Source organism: Diceros bicornis, chromosome 31 (genome assembly GCF_020826845.1).
Source record: "Diceros bicornis minor isolate mBicDic1 chromosome 31, mDicBic1.mat.cur, whole genome shotgun sequence".
Classification (NCBI taxonomy): Eukaryota; Metazoa; Chordata; class Mammalia; order Perissodactyla; family Rhinocerotidae; genus Diceros; species Diceros bicornis.
Window position 1 is genome coordinate 25,732,069 of NC_080770.1, and position 21,916 is coordinate 25,753,984.

The 21,916-nt window shown below is 44.5% G+C and overlaps 1 protein-coding gene across 4 annotated transcripts in view; it reads right to left on the bottom strand.

Annotated features, from left to right (window-relative positions):
- Nucleotides 1-623: 623 nt before the first annotated feature.
- EXT2 (exostosin glycosyltransferase 2) overlaps nt 624-21,916 on the bottom strand; it is a 134,568-nt gene continuing 113,275 nt past the window's right edge. For all 4 annotated transcript variants that reach the window (XM_058527108.1, XM_058527107.1, XM_058527105.1 and 1 more), the window contains 4 exons: nt 11,481-11,624; nt 9,584-9,712; nt 7,746-7,828; nt 624-1,386 (listed from right to left, as the gene is read on the bottom strand). In XM_058527108.1, the coding sequence (XP_058383091.1) occupies nt 1,248-1,386; nt 7,746-7,828; nt 9,584-9,712; nt 11,481-11,624 (495 nt within the window). In that variant the 3' untranslated portion in view covers nt 624-1,247. The remainder of the gene's footprint in view (nt 1,387-7,745; nt 7,829-9,583; nt 9,713-11,480; nt 11,625-21,916) is intronic.

The following is a 21,916-nucleotide window of genomic DNA, read 5'->3' on the forward strand; positions in this document are numbered from 1 at the left end:
ATGTTATGGCTAAAGCCCAAACTGTGGCTAATCTTAATATTAGAGCCAGATAAATCTGTTTTGAATCCATAACATCTAACATTTGCCAGAGTAGATTTGTTCATCAACTGGGCTTACAGAGGTATAATTCACACATGTGCAGTATTACAAAACGCTGAAATTTAACGATTTAAATATACTGGCAAGTCTTGCAAAGCAGTGTTCTAGCAGCATTTAACATTACCCAGAAACTGCCTGGCTAACGTGAAGTTTATACCAAAAGAATGAGGGAATTTTGGCATCCCGTTGGGGTGGGGGCACAGCCCCCCCACTTTTACAACATGGTACTCGCTAGAGCGACTCAAGAGTAAGGCTCCTAGGGGCCCTCTGTCTTTCCCCAAGAACACCTATAAAAGATTGGATCTAATCAGGAAGCAGAGAGATTCCTTAGGAGGTTTGGGGAGACATCTTCTCTCAGAATGTTTACAGTTTGGGGATCTTCCTCTGCTCAAGGCACATGCACCAGATATCTTCTCAGACACGGGCAGGAGACTGGAGTTAAAGCCAGAAGATGGAATTAAAGACACAAAAGAAGAAAGACAGCTCCTTGGACTACCAATAATCAGTGTGTAAGACATAGTAGAAAAAGGAATAAAAATAATTTTAATCATATCAAAAAGCCAAACCGAAGAGGACTAGTTCATGGAACTCACAGACCCCAACTCAGCAGTCGGTGCTTTTCCCCTGCACGAGTCCAGGGCCCCAGGTCCAAAGGCACCTATCAAGTCCCGCAAAGATGTTCGGATTTTGCACCAAATTCTGGGCATGGCTTTTCCTCCAAAGAACTCACTGATATGAAATAACCCAAGTGAGATATGGGTCCCTTTTACACGAGTCCCCACATCTTAAATGGGCTGGTGGGTTTCTCTTCTCAGCAGTCTTACAGTCACGGAAGTTGCCTTTCAGATTGTTATATTGGACCTGAGCTGGATTTAAACCGGGAGCATGCCACAAAGGCTTCCCTTTGGCATTTTCACAAAGAACCCAGTGGAGATCATGAGAAACACTGGAACAGAGGAGGCACAGCTCAAGGTGCTTAGATATTCTCTCTAGGTTCCTGCTGTTCCTGAGAAAGCAGGTTAGGTGCCAAGATCCAGTAGGTCAATCTTCCGCTCTAAAATCCCCCGCCCTGATATCAGAGCGCTGGGGACACCGTGTTCTCTTCCTCTGTCGCAGCTTAACATTCCGGCCTTCATCGATGGCGTGCTTCATAAGCTGCCGATGTTGGGGAAGCTCTTCAGCTTCTCGGGAAAGTCGTCTTTGTACAGGACAGGGTCAGCTCGGTGCTCCACCACCTTAAGAGGCATTGTCCCAAAGACGGAAGCAAACTTGTTGATGCACTCAGACCTGTGGGGTTTGGGGAGTGGGGAGGGCAGTTGAGCAGATGAGAGGGATGGGGTGGGGAAAAGAGAGAAAATGTTCAAGAGGCTGAGAGATGAGAGCATACATAATACTCAACACCAACAAAAGAAATCCAGGCATGCCCAGCCCGCTCCCAGGTTCTTACAAAGGCGGGGAGGCTGTGGATTAGGAAGCGATCGGGGTCCTCTAACTATGAGTTCAGTGGAGAAAGCGAACAGGGGACGCTGTTCGGAGGCCACGGGCCTGCGGAGGTCAGAACGTTTTCTCCCCTCCCCCTCAAATTCCAGTCATTCTTCCAGCGCAGTACAAGCAGGCCTCAAACCAAGGTGGATTAGCTGCCAACAGTTCTTAACCCCATCTCCGCCAGCCAGAGAGAAGGCAAAGGGCGGACAGGAAAAAGCCACTCGGATCTGAGCTCCAGCTCACTGAAGTTTACAAGGCAGGAGGGAGGATCCAACACACGGAGCAAGAAGGTAACGGGGCACGGACCTCAACGTCAAACAAGAAACACTTTCTTCATTCCACCGACATTCACTGAGAGCCTGTGAGAGGGAGTCTCTGGGAATTATCAGTCAACCTCCACCAGCTCTTCTATGAAAGCTGAAGTTCACACAGGGCAGCTTTCATTGTTCCAGCCACTCCCGTGTCAGAACCAGCAGCAACAACCAGCCCAGTGAGGGGACAGCCCAGCACTGCTGGGGTAGAGGAAGGGCTGGGTTCCTGACCTCCATCCCACCCCCAAGCCCGGTGAGCAAGCTCCTCAGAGGTGAGCGGCTCAGGCCTGTTGGCGGGAAATGGTTCTGGTCAATCAGGCCAACCGAGTGTGACAGCTGGGTAATGAGGACGCTTCAGCATCAGACCAGAGGGGGAAAACAAGCCCGCAAAAAGCGCTTTTGAAGTTAGGGGGACCCCAAGGATGGATTTCAGAAAGGTCAACACTCTCCTCAGTCAGGCCCACGGCACCTGAGCGCCTGGATGAGAACAACCAGTCAGAGGCAGACCCGTGTACCACAAGGGGCTGAATTTCAAGACACAGACCCGAAGAAGGCTCTTCTGTCCTCAGAGACACTGTAAATCTTGTTTCAAATTATCTTAATCAAGTTTTTATTCGAGTCCTTCGAGCTTTAGGGAGAAACCAATTAATAAAGAAGTCGGTCATTATCAATTCTCTTGGTCATTATGTTTCTAAAAAAATGTGTTACTGTTTCATTTTGAGCTCTACTAGCTACTAACGTCATCATGTCCATCCACCACCACAAATCAACGACAACTAATATTTCTTACATGTTCCAGGCTGTGTTAAAGTGCTTGACACGTACCCTAACCTGCTTCACCCTCACGACAAGCCTACGGGGTAGGTCCTGCTATCATTCCCATTTTATACCAGGAAGACTGAGGCACAGAGAGGCTACGTACCACATCCAGAGGTCAAATAACTGGTAAGAGGCAGAGCCAAACTCAGGCATTCTGGCTCCTGAGGCTAAAGTCTTAATTATGAGACGATATAAATTTATGTATTAGCATAATTCTAGGGTCCAAGGGGAGGGGCTGGAAATTAACAACTGTTGAGCACCTAACACGTGATGGATAAGTGACACACATGATCTCATCGATTCCTTCAGTATCCTCCTCTATAGGCCCAAGGGTTGGTTTACAATAGTTTCCGGTTATGGGTGGAGAAATTAAGGCTGGGAGAGGTTAAGGGACTCAACCAGGGACCCAGAGCTGGAAAGCGGGGGAGCCGGGTCTCAAACCCAGGCTGGCCCCGGCAGTAGAGCCTTTGCTCTTCCCTTCACACTCTACCACGACCCGCAGGGCACTGAGATCCCTCCTGCCGGCATTGTTCTGAGACTCAGGAGGTGACAGTCCTAGGCTCCAGAGTGAGGGGAGACTGGGGACAAAACAAGAAAATGGCAAGGAGCCAGCAGAGGACAACAGCGTCCCTCCCCTCAAACACGGGGTCAAGGCAGTGGCAGACAAATCTCTCTGAGGTTCTTACTCTTACAGTCGTCCTGCCTGTAAACACGTACAGATTCTGCTAGTTTCCAGTCATTACACCTCTCCACTCTGGCAGCAGAGCCTGGCCGTGCCCAGCACAGGTAGTGTATTAAAGAAGAATCATGGTTCTTGGCAGAGGACGGTGGCTCCACGGCCCCCTGGAGAGGACTGAGGACAATGTCTCCTCTGTAACTAGGTCTGCCAAGAGGGCCGGGCCACAGGCAAGAGGCCACTGGGGCTCAGGCCAGCCTCACTTGTTGACAGCTGCCCCAGCTAACCCAGGTCTGTGAACACTCCTTTCTCTCCACACAGCCTGCACTGGAGAAGCGGCTGGCCCACTCTGGCCGGGAAAGGTCCTCAACTCCCCCGCCGGGTACTGACAGTGTTTCCTACCTTCTTGTCACGCAGGGGATCCCGGCTGGGGAACAGGCGAGGGCAGATGATGAGTTGGGCTGGTTGCTAGTGGCCCACGTGAGCTGTGTCAGGGGTCCAGCTCCCCTGTCAGTAACTGTTCCCCTGGGTTGGTTTTCTCATCAAGTACAAACAGGCTAAGAACTGCCAATGTCTATCTCTGAAGCGCTGGAAGGGTCCAGGGGAGAAAGGACTAACGGTTTTCTGTTTTCCTTTCAAACACGTACAATTACCTGAAGTAACAAGGACAGGACTAATGCTGGGGAAATTGGCAAGGACACTTGCTGCCAGGCACCGTACTACAGGCTCTTGTGTAATATTACTTCATTCATCCCCAGCATATAACACAGAGTTTGGTACAAAGACACTCAATAAATATTTGTTGAACCCATGAATACACATTGTAATTTGATAGATATTAATATACCTATTTTAGGAAATGAAAAGATTAAAGTTTAGGATAAGGTAAGTCAATTTCCTTAAGTCAGACAGCTAATAAGTGGCAAATTCATAATCTGAACAAAGATTGGCCTGAATCAAAATACAATGTTCTTTCTCTAAAATCAACACTGTCTGTCTGCTGTATTGCCTTGATCCTGAAGCTATTGGTCAAAATGAACAGTTACAAATTCTTCCGGTTCTTAAAGAACTAACAGCAGATCCTGGAAATGGATGCTGAGTAGTAAAGCTGCTCTCCCAGAGCTGAGATTTCTGATCCCAGACCCCAAATATGAGAATAAATAAGCTTACTGAACCGCAAAACCCAACACAAGGTCATAATTTGCAAAGTGGTTAATTCCTTTCACTGTTTTGTGCAAAATGTGTATTCTGCAAAGGGAACTATTAAAAAAAATAAAACAAATGAACAATTCTACAGTTGTAACTCCATCTCTTGGTCTGCCCAAGATGGCTTAAATCATGTCTTCCTCCCTCCCAACCTAAATGCCTTACTCAATAATTTAGTGACTCAATCTTTAATCCAAATAGTTTTGCTCCCAGTTCCTAACTGATTTCAAGATTGATTTCCTTCTGTTCCCTATCAAATTTCTCAAAAGGGTCGTCTCCACTCGGTAACTGTACTTCCTCACCACCAACTCACACTCTGTAGCCCTTGAGCCCCATCACGCTATGACATTATTTTTTCAAAGCCACCAATGACCATCTAACTCAAAGACCATTGCCCAGTCTGCATGTTCCTTGCTCCTCCCTTGCTTCTGAGCACTGCAGATCCCGGTTCTCTCCTGGCCTCTCCAGTGGTTGCTTCTCTGTTTTCAGTTCCTCTTTCTGTCTCCTAAATGTCAGAATTTCTCAAGACTCTGCCCTTGGCTTTTCTTCAGTCGACTGCTAGCTCTGGGCAGATATCTTCCAAATATCTATTTTTGTGTTAATCTCCTTCCTCAAGTTCTAGTTCCACATCTCCAAATGCTCCTTATCTACATCTGCATATACAGAGGGCAAGACCCCAAAATCACCTACCTTATTGCTCTCCAACTACGCCCATGATTAAAACCTCCTCCTGTCCTAATGCTGCTGCTAAAGGTACAACCATCACTCCAGCCCTCCCCAGTAGCATCTCCTCCCAACTATATCATTTACACTGTTAAAGGTGCTACCACTATTCTTGACTCAGAATCTAAAAGTCATCTCTGTCGACTCCTTCTCCGTAGCCTCCCCATAGCTATTCAGCTGGAAATCAAGTTCTAGCACATCTTCCTATGGGGAAAAAAAAGTCTCTTGCAATTTAATTCGTCCCCTCCTTTCCACACTCAGCTTAGTTCATGCCTTCTAACTGTTCTTTCTTCAGTCTCTCCACCCTCATTCCATTCTATGCACTACTTAATATTAGTCTCAAAACAACACTATTATCAAGCTACTCCCCTGTTCAAAAACCCTCTATGGCTCATCAGAGCCTGAAGAGAAAAGTTCAGGCTCCTTAACTCCTCCCTTCAGAGGGCATTCAGGGCCCTCTGAAGTTTGGCACAAATGGGCCAGAATTCTACGCTCTAGCCAAAATGGACTTCTTAACTGCTTGCCAAATACACCCTGAACTTGCTGACCATTCAGTTTCCACTCCTTGCCCAGCGTCTCACTGGTTGGGATCCTAGTGATCTCTGAGGGCTCACTCAAGTGCCAGCTCTTAAAATTATTCCTAATGATCAACCTAGCAAGAAGTCACTTCTCCTTCCCCTGATCAATTGTAACACTTTGAGCCTCCCTTATGGCACTTATCACATATAGATTTGGATTAAGTTCTTTATATATATATATATATATATATATAATATATATATAATATATATATATAATACATACATACACACACAATATACATATATACACACATATATGTGTGTATGTATTTGTTGTTGTTAATTATAAACTCTGATATAATCTGATTCAAGCCTAACAACATCTGGGCAGTTGCCTATTCTCTTTTCAAAAGGCTCTCCCCCAGAGAAGCCTCCACATCTCCCTTAGTTACTCTCCTCAGTGTTTAATACTGATTATATCTAACTTCAATCTTGCTCACTGCACTTTAAGTCTCTTTACATTTGTTATGATCTCAGTGGCACCAGAGAAGAGTACGTTAGCCTCAGCATCAACTTCAAGGCCATTATCAGATCAACTTCTCTCCCTACAATTCCCTCTTAAATCATATAACCCCACCATTTTAACTAAGCCCACACAATAACCAATTACTTTCTGCCATGAATTCTCCCCAAACACAGCATGGAGGGAGCTTTAAATAACAATTTCCAATAGAGCTATCACTGGGTCTCTTCCAAATGACCTATGACAGTTAATGTCACTGCCCTTGACTGTGACACTTAGGATACCAGTGACAGATATTTCTAAAATCACAATAATATATCATTTCACACTGACAGTTGGTAAAAGTCACGTCATTTGGGTAAGATATATGAAAGAGATAAAGAGATTACTTAGAGAGTAAGAGTAAGAAGTCAAGAGTAAGGAGGAGTAAAGCATTCGAGAAGAATCCAGGACAATGGAAACAACTTTGTACAACAAATCCTCCAGGCTTGAAGGATTTTAATACGGCTGGTAGACCTCAGAAATGAATACTGGGAGAAGATGCACAGGAGACCTGTGGACACCTGAACTAGACATCCCATTCCACAGGCCACCATCACATTCCCTGAGTGCACTCTGGTCCCTTGACAACAGTGCTACCGGACGTCAGAGCTGCCTTGTGTAAGGAGCTGCCTCTTGGAATTAGGTTTGATTCAGCAGATTCGAAGCGTGGGGACCTTTGGGATACAAGTGAGGACTAGCAGGTCTACTGTAAGATTATGATGGCCTTAGGGGAAGACACACAACTCCCACTTCTTTATACTCACCAACAAGGCCTAGTATCGCATTCCACACCAAGGTTTGCTGTTGAGTAACTGACAGAATTGAAATAAAAGGAGGATTTCAGAGCTGCCCTGCCCTGCTCTCTCTCTAATGGAAAGATCTGTGCTTTCCATTCTGTTCTTGGTAGGTGTGTGAGTCGTGTCAGCAAAGGTAATTTGTCTCTGGTGGGTTTGGTTTAATTCTCTCTAGTCAAACTTTTACTGTAACATGGAGCTGTTACCCTGAAAAACCACCCAGTATTTCCTTGGAATTAACCGGCTTCCACTTGACTGACTGTGGATGGTTAACTGCTCCGTCCACGTGAAGAGTCTGGCTTCTGGAGCTCAAGGCCAGCTATATTTTTAAGGCCCTTCCAGCCATTACAAATTGAGTGAGTAGCATTCCAAATTAATTCTCTGGGTGACCTGGGCTTGAACTAACCCAGTTCCCACAGTGCAAAAGGAGGTGACTATGGCTACCAGCTGCTGTCCTTATATCTCCAACCAAGTCCCATAAACAGGACTCCGGCAGGAAATCGGGATCAGAGGCTAGGGCAGATTTCCGGGTAGAGGCCCACTCACCTCTCCACCATGTGCGTCTGGTCGAGCGAAAGCCCATCGATGGCTGTGCACTCAGGACACTTGAATTTCTTGCGTGGAGTTACCTGCCAGAGGAGCACAAAAACGTACCTGGCTGTCAGTGCCAAGGACAATAAAATCATGCTGTGACACCACTCTGCATGCCTCTGCTCTGTAAGCTGAGATGCCCACTTCCTCTCCACGCGCGTGCGCACACACACACGCACAGGCGTGCAAACACACCTCACCGTTCCTCCATTCAGTTCTGTCTGGCTCGGCCCACGGCAGAACTCACAAGGGCCCAATAAAAACGGCTTGGAGGGCTTTTGCCTTCTGTAACTGGAAAGAAGTGGTGATGACAAGCTCCTTAATTCCTGTTTAATGACTGTTTTCTCACTGCCAAGGTCCTTGTATAAACACCATTTGTTCTTGCAGCCATAAGGGCGATGAAATACAGCTTCCCATAACTTTCACCGTAACCTTAGTTCCAACAGGCCTCTTTCTCCCTCTTCCAGCTGATGGCAAATGCTATGAGCAGCACCATGCTCTCGAAGATGCCAGGTTATTTTGCAATTCCCTTGAGTCAGCAAAAAAAATTCAATGGTCCCTCACTCTCTGAATCCTTTTCCCTGACTCTTGCCCCCACTCTCCCAAACCTTAAATTTCTAATGATTTTTCTAGCAAACTCAGGGGAGGCTGCTATCCTAACCCAGTGAAGATAAGTAAACAGTAGAGGGATGGGAGGAGAAGAAAGCCAGATAACTAAGGCCCAGCTAAGACACATACGGACACCAGGAATTACTGTCCAGAGTCAGCAGGCACAGCTAGAAACATCTTGAAGCATGTCAAAAAGTAAATTTGGAGATAAGGGGGGTTCCTTTAAAACTAGTTCTGCAATTTACATTCTTTAATTTTCCTTGCAGTGAGCTGTTCACGGAGTTCTTTAGAGAGCTGGGGGACAGGGTGAAGACTGGTCAAGTTTGGAGAGCACAGATAGTGACTTTTCCTCTTTCCTGAGTCGCTTGGTTTAATCTGGCTTCTGTCATCAATTAATAGCATGAGGCATCAGTGGGGAACGCCACCCCATGCTTCCAGTATAAGCTTCCAGTATAGGAAGATTCCAGTATAGGAATCTGACCTAGAAGCACTGCCCATTTTTAGATATGGCATTCCAATCCAGAAGGAAAAAAGGTCAAGACGATTCCAGTCATATAAAGAAGTGTACTCTCTCTACATATCTAGGGATCCGATTTGAGAAAAATCGACATTTCAGAAACAGACATTTATTACAGATACCAAGACCCCTATGTGATCTTTATGCCCTCTCACTTTCAATATGTTACGGGAAAGCTACTATTAAAAGCTGGTAATCAATAATTAAAAACAACATTTAGGACAACTACAGTTATAACTGTACAAAGTGTACTATCTTCTCAATGTCTATTAAAAAAATTGGCTACCTTAAGAAAGATGTAAACTGCATTCTTTAACTAACAGAACTACAGTCCAAATTGGCTTTGAGAATAAAATTAAACTTTTTTTAAAACACAATTTGTAGATTGACCATCATTGCCTTTGTCTCTGATACTGGAGGTTAAAAACTATAACTAAAGAAACTGTATGAAAAAAGAAAATATGTTTAAATGATCAAAGCCTAGCTTCAGTTTTACAACGTGACAGTGTCTAGTCCAGCGTCTTAAAGCTAAAAGGGAACTTAAAGTTCATCTAATCCAACACTTCATTTACAGTAGTTACAAGAACTTCTCAGGCTCAGAGGAACAGAGACCTGCCCAAGATCACAAGGCAAGTTAGCGGCAGAGCTGGACAAGGATGCCTCCTACCTTGATGACGGCCTTCCCCGTGACGTTGGCCACCAGGAAGTTCATGGCGATGTCCTCACAGTTCATGTGGGCATCCACCCAGTTCTTGATATCCCCAGGCATCTTGTAGGTGTACAGGTAGTTAAAATACTGTCAGGTGAGACAGACAGGAGAAACGTTCAAACACCAGTTCCCTGCGGCTCATATATAAAGGGCAACTTAGCCACGGCACAGGGACAAGCTTTCTAGTATTAGAATGCTTTCGGTTAGGTGACCAAGCAGCTTTAATACTGCCATGCTTTTAAAAACCACCTATTGTATGCAGAGGAGAGGCGTGGTGTGAAGCCTTGTAGGATGCAGGCCCTTCGGACTGATTAACGTATCACGTGTTTAATAAATACTGTTCAGAGACACACTATATGCTGATCTTTACTAAATCCTTCCCCTGGAGTCACAATGCTCGATCCTGTTTCCTATAGTCTTTCCACAGATTGCAAATAGGAACAGAGATAAATTAATGGTGGATTGACACTGCAAAGGTATGGGCTTTTTACCGTAAAACAAAAATGAGACAATTCCAAAACTACCACAACCTACATGTACGCAATAAGTGTAGACATTCGTGACCAAAAAACAGTATACATGGTCTATTACTGTAAAGCCCAAGAAGTGTCATCTTATTTACTTATTATTTACTGCTAAGAACAAAAACTCCTTTCTGGATCTAGAGCCCTGAAAAGTATGAGGGCAGCACTGCTGAGATAACAACAGGCAATCGCTATAAATACAGTGAGTTAAATTCACTGCGCTGGGTGGGACAGATCTTTCTCCTGACACCCGTCCTCATGCCACTGCTGACAACGGACAAGCTATTCTGTTTAACTAAACCACACAGTCCCAGGGAGCACTCTATCATCTAACCGAACACTCTGAAGTCTCGTGCACACCCTTCAGTCTCTCCCTAATAAGAGGCAAAAACATGAAGTGACAATTCTCAGGAGAGGAAATACAAAAGGCTAAAAAGTACCCAAAGGAATTTCAACCTCACTAGTAATCCAATCAAAGTGAAAACAATAAAATCCATTTTCACGTATCAAAATAGCTAAGATTGATTTTTTTTTTTTTTTTCCTCATGTATTTCATGCAAGGCGGAATATGATAAGATAGATTTATATTTTGCTGGTGGGAATGTAAATTGCCACAAACAACACTGAAAACAACAGACAAATATATATATCAAAACCTCCCCAAAATCTTCATTCCCTTTGATATAATTCTACTTCTAGGAATCTATCATAATGATCACAAGTACAAACAGTGATGAAAATGGATATTGATCACTATTGAAGCACTAGATATTAAGCATTATCTAAAATAACAAAAAAATTAGACACAATCTAAATATCCAAAAGAGAGGAATAGTTATACATGACTTATGGAATATTGATATAATGGTATATCAGCAATTACGTTAAGAAGAAATTGTTTATGAAGAAATGTTAATGACATAAGAAAAAAACTCACAATATAATACATGCAAAAAGCAGGCTAATGAGAATATTTACAACTGTCTGTGTGTACGTGTGAATAAGTAAATAAATAAAAGGCAAACTGGAAAAAACATCTGAACAGTAATAATGGCTATTTCTAAGTGACAGGACTACAAGTGACTTTTCTTATACAATAAAAGCCGTTCTGAATTTTCCATATTTTCTAGTGTGAGCATGTATTATCTTTACAATTAGAAAAATAATGACTTTATTTTTTAAAGAATATCACACAACATAGCCTTTCTAGCCCTCTGCGTAGAACATTTTTCCTAAACTCAGCAAAAATTAAATTGGGCCAAATAAAAGGAGTATCACACCCTCGGTTTTGTCAGCTCAGAACCCCGTGCCCAAGCCTGCCCCCGCCTTACCTTGTGATAGAAAGCTGCCCCCGTGAGCACCATGGACACCTCGTTTGTCCACTCAGACTCGTACTTCCACTTACTCATCTCGTGGTCCCAGAGATGCAGACGACCCGGGTAACCCACCAACCGGTCAGGAAACTCCCGCCAAACCTTAGGACAGAAACACATCGACAGTCAACCTCCAGTTCAGACAGCAACCAAGCCCAGCACCGAGTTACCAAAACGGAATCGACGGGCTCTCTAGGTTCAAATCTTCACAAACTAAGGTCAGAATGGGCTTCTGAAGATGTTCAGTTAACAGGTGCCTGCTCATCTGCCAGCATTCAAAGATGGATGTTGATTGTGATTTCCTCCAAAACTTCCTGTGCTTGCTTGGAAATTTCAAGTAATGTAGAGTCATAGCTTACTGAATTGGGCCAAGGTTGGTTATCTCTTACCATATGGTTAATGAAATAGGTTCCACCCTTAATGAAGGCACACATGAAGAATGAACGGAACCCTGAAACTCAACTGTCCTGATTTATATCAAATTTTGGTGCCTATGAAAACTTATAAAGTCTGTTTCTTAAAAAAAAAAAAAAAATCTATTTCTTCAGAGCACATAGCCATTCTTATGATCTTCTGGAAGCCTCAAGTATAGAGAATTTGTCTGATTCTATAATGTGCAACATATTGAAAACAAAGACTTGATTTCCGTATTTGGGAAGGTTCTTAGATACAGTTTTGTTAAACAGAATTTGGTATATTGGTGAGGTACTTCCAATACCTTTCCCCATGTATTTCTGTATAATTTAGTTTAAACTTTAAAGACAGTAAGTTCACACCATTAACGGGCACTGACAACTTACCAGCTGTTCATGGTGCCACTCCTCAGCACCAGGGTTCCTCACCCTTTACCAGACCTCTGAACAGCAGTTCCCGAGGGCCCGGTCCTGGGCCCTACTCTCTTCTTTCTCCAAGTAATCTCTCTCTAAGTAATCTCCTCCAGTTTCAATCACTTTAAATACTGCCTATAATCTGAAGCCCTCTAAATTTATGTTTGGCCCTGAACAATCCTGAGATAACCTCCTACTTACTTACTATCTTCAACTGGATAAACAATAGGCATCTCAAACTTAACACATCCAAAGCAGAGCTCTTGATTCCATATCCCCAGATAAGCCAGTCTCTCAATCTTCTCCATCTCAGTAAATCATCTACCCAACTGCTCAAGCCCGAAAGCTACGAGTCAGCCTTTATTCCTTCCTTTCCCTCTCTCCCCACATCCAATCCATGAGAGCCAGTCCTGCCGGCCCTACGTCCGACTACCTCCCACCACTTCTCCTACCACCCTCTCTAGCTCAAACCACCATCTCTTGCCTAGATTACTGCAACAGGCTTCTAGCATCTCTTTCCTTCCAAACCATAATTTACAGAGCATCCCTAAAAGGACCATTCCTAAAAGAATACTAGGGTATTCTGTATAGAGTAATTCAACCAGTGGGCTCTATCCTATTATATATATATTTTTTAAATTAATATTATTTTCATTATACATTTACCCACATAGATGTCAAATCATATGGTCATATGCTACAGCAACCAGAGGTTTCTCCAACACCCAAGTGTCACTGAGTCCAGAAAGGGTGCTTCACTGCCTTCCCAAGGGCCAGTGTGCCAGCACTCTCTCTTTTTTAGTTTGCTAGGCCACTGTAACCAAGTAACACAAATTAGATGGCTTAAAACAGAAATCTAGAAGTCTGAAATCAAGGTTGGCAGCACCATGCTCCCTCTGAAACCTGTAGGGGAAGGATCCTTCCTTGCCTCCTCCTAGCTTCTGGTGGTTGGCTGTCAGTCTGGGGCGTTCCTTGGCTTGTAGATGCACCACTCCAACCCCCGTCCTCACGTGGCCATCCTCCCTCTGTCTGTCTCTCTGTCTAAATTCCTCCTTCTTATACGGATACCAGTCAAACTGGATGGGGGCCCACTCTAATGACCTCATTTTAACTTGATTATCTCTCAAAGCACCCTATTTCCAAATAAGGTTACTAAGGGTTAGGATTTCAACATATCTTTTTTAAGGGGACACACTCCAACCCACAACATCCCCTCAAAAATCTCTGAAATGTTCCACCCCCCAAAACAAAACGGCTTCCTATTGACTAAGAATAATATATAAACTTCCTAGCATGTCCCAAGGGACCTGCCCCCTCTCCAAGCTCTTCTCTTACCACGTTCTCCCACATTTCAGTGTCCTTGCTATTCCTTCACCAGGACTAGACCTCAAGCCCTTTGCACCTGCTATTTCTGCTGACTGGAATGTTCTCTCAGCTCTCCAGAAGGCTGATTCCTGCTCATCAGTCAGGTCTCTGCTTAAACGTCACCTACTTTGAGAGGCCGTTTCAGACTTTCCTATCCAGGGTAAACTCCATCTGCTAACCAGCCATTCTTCATCACATCCACTCACCCTGGGCTTTTCTTCACCACACTCTCATTTTCTGAAATTGTTTTGGTTACTTATTGTTTACTTATTTATTATCTATTTTCTTGCCATAGAATTTAAACTCCATGAGGACAGAGACTCTGTCTTATTCCCTGTGGAATCCTGGCACACAACAGTGTTCCATACACACTTGTTGGGTGCATGACCGGGCAGAATCTCAGCAGGCAAAAGCTGAGGATGAAAGAAGGGAACCAAAGATGCTTTCTCGCTTCTTCACAGCCAAAGCCAGTATACTCTTTAGTTCAGAAAGGAAGTCTGCTACAGTCCTGATCATCAGTTACCTCTAATAATAACGTGATATTCTTTGTGTGTGAAGACCACAGTAATAATTCACATCACTAAAGCACATGTTTTGATTGCTTTTCCAGAGGCGGGTGAGGGGTATTTGCTGAGTCATTACACTGTCTTGCCCAGTCCTCCTTGTGATCATCCTCATGATTTTACGGGACGTCTGACCTGGGTCTTGAGCATGGTGTGGGGTTGTGAAAAGAGCTTTCCTTTGTGTGAAACCAGCTCACCTAACAGGCCTCTCAAACCCACAACCTTGGCCTCATTAACACCACGTTGTAACCGACAGAGTTAATCGGCCACAGGCATCACCACACTAGCAGCAGACAAATGAAGCCATGTCAAACATTTCCACAGACGTGTAACGTGCTGCCGTGTGCTCGACTCTGGGGTATGTATTTCAGCAGATTAAAATAACATGATACTATTACAGTTTACGGAGCCCAGAGCAACAACACAGCCAGTGAGCCATGACCGCTGTTCGGCTGTGGGCCTGGGCAGACTCCAGTAATGCACCGCCAGGTTCCTTTTCTCAGCACCAAGCACCTGCCTGTCCAAGTCCCACCAGTACACAATCGCCGATTCACCTCGATGGACTCAGGGAGACTTCTGAAGGGCTCCGAGCACAAGTAACTGAACTAACCCCCAGGGATGGGCACGGTGGAGGAAAAGGGGCGGGGTGAGGCAAGGAGGCTCCCACTCAGTTGGGGCCTCTGTAAGATGGAAGTCGCACCCCCTCACCCCATCTACTTAGAGTCAACAGAGCTCTCTAATCCATGCACAGGAAGTTCCCATCACTCTCCCAAGGGTTCTTCTTTTCAAGCCCCCGTCTGCAGCAATAATAATAATATTGGCTCCGTTCTAGGGTTAAACGCTGTTAAGATTTCAGTCTTCTTCCTGTTAGCTGAAGCCACTTATCAGACTTCTCTCCAGAGGGACTTAATTTGGTGACATTGGGTCACAGGATGCTAAACTACGCTGCTCTAAAAGCATCAGAGGTGTTCTGAATTTCAGACTCCTTTGGAGCCTTCAGTGAGCGCTGTTCCTCACGTGGGGCCTCTCTGCCCTTGACTTATTCCAGGCAGCTGGATACAATCAAGATACCATCCTTGTCACTTCATCTATAACTCTGCAGCTGACCACAGGATCAAAACGGGGAGGAACAGACTGGGATGGGCCCTCTCTAATCGAGCCCCAGCCTAGCACAAAGTCGATTATGCACACAGTAAAGCATTTTCTCAGCTGGAAGAACGAGAACTCAAATTCTACCCACCTCCCACTCGAATTCAACTGTTTTCTCTCTACCTCAGGGAAATGCTCTGGGGTCGGCCTTTCGTCATTACTAACAGACGCCTTTCCATATTGTAGTGCCGGCTTTTGAAATTCCACTTACATCCCTGTAGTTCCAGTAACAGTGCTTCCATAGCTGTGTTCAAGTCACAGAGGCATTCTTCAACAGTGTGCCTGCACTACTGAAGTCCTTCATATGCAGTGTCCTCATCTATTTTTCATCACACACATCTTTAAAGACAGAAGGCTATGTCTGTTATAATGAACTCTATGCCTTGGTTAGGGGCTTAGCAATAATTTGAACAGTCCTTACATTTGGGGCCTATTCCACATCACTATTCAAACAGAGACCGTAACAACATAATACCAGCCTCCACCTGTTTCCTTCCTTTCTAATTTTTATAATCTTGGTCCTAACCACCTCTTACCTGGATCATGGAAATTTCCTCCTCTCTCGACTCCCAGCTGTGCTCACTTGGCTGTTTTCAGAGCTACCTATGTATTTTTTTCTTTTCTTTTTAAACTTCCTAAGGTCTTTCGTGGCTTCCCATTACTAGAGGATCAAACTAAGATCCTCTACCTTTGTTGAAAAGGCACAGGAGGCAGCCTGGATCACCTCCTACAGGAAGTGCACCAGGAGGACATGGTTAACGTAGATCCAGAACTAGCTCAGCCACTGAGGAGCTGTGCAACTGACTATTCAAGCTGTCCTGCTTTCAATCTGCCATCTGCAGCATGAGGGGCTGGACTAAGGGACCTCTAATGTCCTTTTAGGGCTAAAATCCTATCTTCTTCCTCACCAACCTATTCCCAAGGAAACTAACTCATCAGCTGTGATCAGTTGCAAGTTGTTAAGTTTTTAAATAGCATGGCCTGCATTGTTTAACTTTGTTTAAAATGCCATACACATATGGGTACCCAATAAATGTTCTTGAAAAGAGGCTAATGCACTATATTCTAAGCCAGCTTAGAGAGTGCATTTTAAACTCAGGGTGTGTGCTAACCACAGTCAGATTCAGGAAAGAGACTGGGGGGAGGAGGGGGAAGGTGTAACAACAGGTGGTGCCCATCTGGGATATACGATTAGGAAATCATGGGTCAGCTCCAGGAGAAAAGGAACTCTCTGAAGTGGCTGCTAGAGTCATCACATTTTCAAAGGTGTAGTTCCATGGGGATATTGCTACTGGGTGAGAGAGATGCCACATGTACCAGGATTCATGAGCCACGAGACGGACTGAGAAGTGGTGAGGGAAACAGGGAGAACGTGGAGTCAAGGTGCACCAAACTGGCCAGCGCTTCATTTCTCTCCTTACATGCACCCCCCTGGGTTTTGTCAATCCCTAACCATCAGAGTGGAACAGAACTCTATGAACCAGCCCAAACCCTGTGGCCACAGGCCTGGATCACCCAGGCAGAGCTGCAAGGCACCCAACTTGCAAATGTCTTTGAAGGAGTGGCCCTTCTTCCCTTCAGGCTTGTCTTGCATGCTGTCCAGATGGGAAAGGGGTAACTGGCTGGACTCCAATTCCTAGCTCGTTTCCACAGAGGAGCCAGTTATTGGGGTCACTCCCAGCCCTCTGGGAACAAAGCTCATCTCTTACATTTGGAATTTCCTGAAATGAAGTGGAGTGGAGGGACTGACCGGCTTCATTTTACTCATGCTTTTAATTACACTGGTGGTTGGTAGTTTTTGTCCAGGGAGTGCTTTGCAAAAAGCCCAAGAGCCTCTGTCCACATCTGGGACACAATTAAACGCTAATGCTGGACACCTAGAGCAAGGGAGCCCTGCAGTGGTCACCTGGAGTTCCCTCATGCTGACTGGTTGTGACAAACACATGGACGTGCTGTGTTATGTATCAGGATTTACCTGCTAGATCATTCAGTCTGCCTGAGAGACCCTTCCAGCTCAACGCAGGGTTCTGCTTGGAATGAGCCAAGCAGGAAAACCAGTACCAGGGGAAGGCTCCTGGGGTTCTGGCGGCAATCCTATTTGCCCCAGTCTGGCTGGAGGTTAGTGCCTTGTTGCTGAGGGACATGATCTTCATTCCTTTCAGGTTCCTTCTTCCAGCCTGGGGTAGTGGTGAAGGCAGAGACAGACTGGGGTTGCCCACAGCTGATAGAGGAATGTGTGCTCTTAAATCTTTCAACAGTCACCACTATTAGGAAGACACTACCGAAGAAAGTGGCTTTAAAACATTCGCCTCGTCCTTGAATCTGTACCCTCTCACCAGACGGCACAACCATGTGACTTGTGTGGACGGTAAGGAGATTTGTGGATCGCAGAGATTTGCAGCCAGAGATCATTCGGTCCAGCTCCCTCACTGTGCAGACGAGAAAACCGCGAGCTGGAGAGGAAGCGGTTCTCCCAAGGTTACACGGCTAGTTCAAGCCGAGGCTGGGTCCTAACTCCTAGTCCAGTCATCTGTTCATGAAGCCATGACTTCCCACTCTTCTGATTCCAAAAACCACCTCGTCTCCCCACGCTCAGTCCCTCACTTGTAAAACAAAGAGACAGACGATGTGTCTGAAATCACATTTCGTGTGAGTGTGAGTGTTTGTCAGCTCTGTGGTGTGAGTGGCAGAGATGGTAAGAAGCACGCGAGCACGGTGAATGATCGAGTCGAGACTAGAACAGTGGGGAGAGGAGGTGGGGAAACGACAGGACCCTTTGCTCCCATCAGTACTCATCTAAGAGCTGAAGGCTCTTCATGAATGCGTTTCCATTTAGCAAAGAAGGCCACAAGGTCACACCACTCAAAGGAGCAACTCCCGTCAGCTGTGTAGCAAACCAGCGAGACTCCACATACGACATCCGAGGGCCTAGTGGGACCTCGTAATCTGTGAGGCTCAGGGACAGAGAAGTAAGTGTAAGCATGAGCAAAAAGCAGCTGAATGAAAGATTCAACTCCACTGCTCTTTCTCATGAGGCAATGAATCTCTTGAGAGATAATAAAGAAGGGAAGGAGAGATGTGAGTCTGAGGGGATGGGAGGAGGGAGAGATGGGTCAGGATTGGGTCACGGGTTTTCTAATTTTGTGCTCCTTAAGACCCACTAAACAGGGAATCATGTTTATTTCCATCAGCTCAACTCCAGTGAGGGACATGCTATTTCTAAGCCTGGTCCCAGGGGATTAATGAAGTTAAAAGAAGATTAGTGATCATAAGCCAAATGGCTATTCTCTTTAAATCCTGCACGAGTGGAAACAAAGACTTTTGTTTTTATAAATAACCATTATCGAGCCTTCAAAATTTCAGGTTGATTCTGGTGGGGCTCAAGTTAAATGACTGGGGACCAAAGACACTAGCTCTGTCCAGCAAGGAAGAAGTAACTCTTCCTGCTTCAAGTCACTGCCCTAGTGACTTCCATGACTGCAGTCAGCGATGCTGCAGCAAAAGTGGCCACCTCTTTTTGTTTTCCTCCTACTGTAGAAAGGGAGGAAATGGCACTGACAACCAACTCTGTAATCCTGGCTGACTTCGAAGCATAAGTGTGGTTCCAAAATAATTACTTAATGAGTTAATTCATCATAGTGCCGTGTATGTGTGCTAAACCCCATAATCTCTTGGTGGAGAATCAAGCAACAGAGGGACTCTTTCAAATTACTTATTTATTTATATCCCACCTATTCCCCAAAAATGATGTGAGGTGGCTTACAATAAAAAGTAAAAACTGGAATAAAGTCCAAACTTTATTGGACTTTATTGGACATCATTAAAACAGATGATGTCCTCAATAGTACTTTTTTAAATCTAGAGATGTTCCATTTATCTTAAAAATATTAATCCTGATATGAAGTTCTAGAAAGGCAACCCAACAGCAAGCTAAAGTCATAGAGTTTAGGGATGGAGAGATTTGAGTATTCCTATTTATTAATTTATTTATGCACTCAACTCAGATACTTATTAAGCTACCACTTTTTTTTTTTAATTAAATATTTTCAGATATGTGCAGACTCAAAAGCAGTTGTAAGAAATAATGCAGAGAGATCCTGTGTCCTCTTTACCCAGTTTCCCCCAATGGCAACATCCTGCAAAACTGTAGTGTGATATCACAACATGACACTGATACAGTCAAGACTCTACAGGGCATTTCCATCACCACAAGGGTCCCTCCTGTTGATCTATTATTGACACCCTCCCCCATCCCCCACCCTCCCTCTGGCCATCACTCATCTGTTCTCCATCTCTATAATGGTGTAATTTCAAGAAGGCTACATAAATGGAATCATACCTTTTGATGACGGAAGGTACCCTTTTGGGATTGGCTTTTTTTACTCAGCATAATTTCCTAGAGATTCATCTAAGTTGTTCTGTGTATCAATAGTTTGTTCCTTTTTATTGCTGAGTCGTCTTCCCTGGTAGGGATGTACCAAAGTTTGTTTAACTATTTACCCACTGAAGGTAATTAGTTAATTACTAATGATAACCACTAATTAACAGCCCAGTTAATTACTAATCTGGGCTGATTCATTTTTGGTGATTACAAATAAAGCTGCTATGAATCTCTGTGGACATAAATTTTCATTCCTCTGGGATAAATACCCAAGAATGCAACTGCTGGGTCACATGGCAGTTGCATGTTTCGTTTCATAAGAAACTGCCCACCCTGTTCCTCCACTAGCAATGTACGAGTCATCCACTTTCTCTGCATCTTTACCAGCATTTGGTGTTGTCACTTTTTCTTATTTTAGCCATTCTGATAGGTGTACAGTGATATATAATTATGGTTTTAATTTGCATTTCCTTATAGTTAGCGCTGTTGCACGTCTTTTCGCGTGCTATTTGCTGTCTGTGTATCCACCTCAGTGAAGTGTCTGTTCATGTCCCTGGCTCCAGTCCTAACTGGGTTGTTTGTTCTTACTGTTGAGTTCTGAGAGCTCTTTATATATCCTCCATGCTTAGTCCTTTGTTGGATACGCAGTCTGCAAGCATTTTCTCTCAGTCTGTGGCTTGTCTTTTCATTCTCTTCACAAGGTCTTTCACAGAGCAACGGTTTTAATTTTGATGAGGTCTAATTTGTCAATTTTTTCTTTTTATGGACTGTGCTTTTTGGTGCCAAGTCTAAAGGACTCTTTGCTTAGCCCTAGATCCTGAAGATTTTCTCAAGTTTTTTCCTAAAAGTTTTAAAGCTTTATGTTTACATTTCAGTCCATAATTCACTTGCAGTTAATTTTTCAGTAAGGTGTGAGGTGTAGATCGAGGTTAGATTTCTGCCTGCGGATGTCCAATGTGTCCAGCACCATTTGTTGAAAAGGCTGTCTTTCTCCACTGAACTGCGTTTGCACCTTTTGTCAAAAATCAGTTGCCCCCAACTCTTTTAGAGACTGTCTTACACTTCAGAGTGAATACAAAAATAAAGCATGTATCTTGTTAGCAAGGAGCTTCCCATTTAGAAAAGCTAATGACATATGCATAAAAGGCCAGTGATGAAACAAAGCAGGGACGCAGGAAAAAGTACAAAAAGAAGAGTTAGGGGGATAGTATGATTACTTCGGGGTGGCGGTGGGAAAGCATGGATTAAGGAAAATGCTTCATGGATTTCACTTTAAGGGAAGAAAGGAAAAAAAGTTCAATTACAAAGTTACGACTGAGATCCCACTGCCACCAACCAGGTCAGTCATTAGTACGAAATTGCTCTCTGCGGCCTGGTTAGCAGGCCAGCAGGTAGACCAGGATTCTCCCACTTACTATAGACAGGGAATCGTTTAACTCTGAACAACTCCTTATAATTTTACTCATAGAAACTAAATAGAAGGAAATTCAACGTCCAAACGCATTACATCCACTCCTTTGGTCAATAAATATTTACAGAGCACCCACCATGTGTCTGTCATGTGCTAGGCATACGGAAGTGAACAGGCCGTCACCATCCTGTCACCATCCTGTCCGCGTGGACAGCTCGAGGGGGAGTTTCTCAGTCCAGCCCCAGCTCTGTGCTGTGTGTAACTAGTGGCGCTGGTTCTAAGAAGTGAGCCCCCCCTTTCCTTCCTTCTCCAAGAGCAGAGTGTCGCCATATGATCAGGACCTCTGCCCACCCCTCAAATCTCCAGCCCACCCCAAAGGCTGGCTGGGAACTTAGAAGTATTACTTTTAAAGGTGGCCACCTCCTGATCTACACCAACCAACAGACAGTAGCAGATATCCTGCAATCATGATTAACGTAAATCTGAGAAGTGAACTTGACCCAAGAGGTGAGCTGTAAGTACCACACTGACCAGTTCACCTTGCTTTCCAGAGACTCATTTTCCCAGGTGTGACACTTCTGAGGTCAGGGCAGTACTCTGACTGATCCTTTCAGTTCTCTTTCTTTTTCTTCTTCCAAAATGCAGAATTGCTGTGTCTTATGCAATAGCAATCACCAACCACTGCCTCAAACTCATGA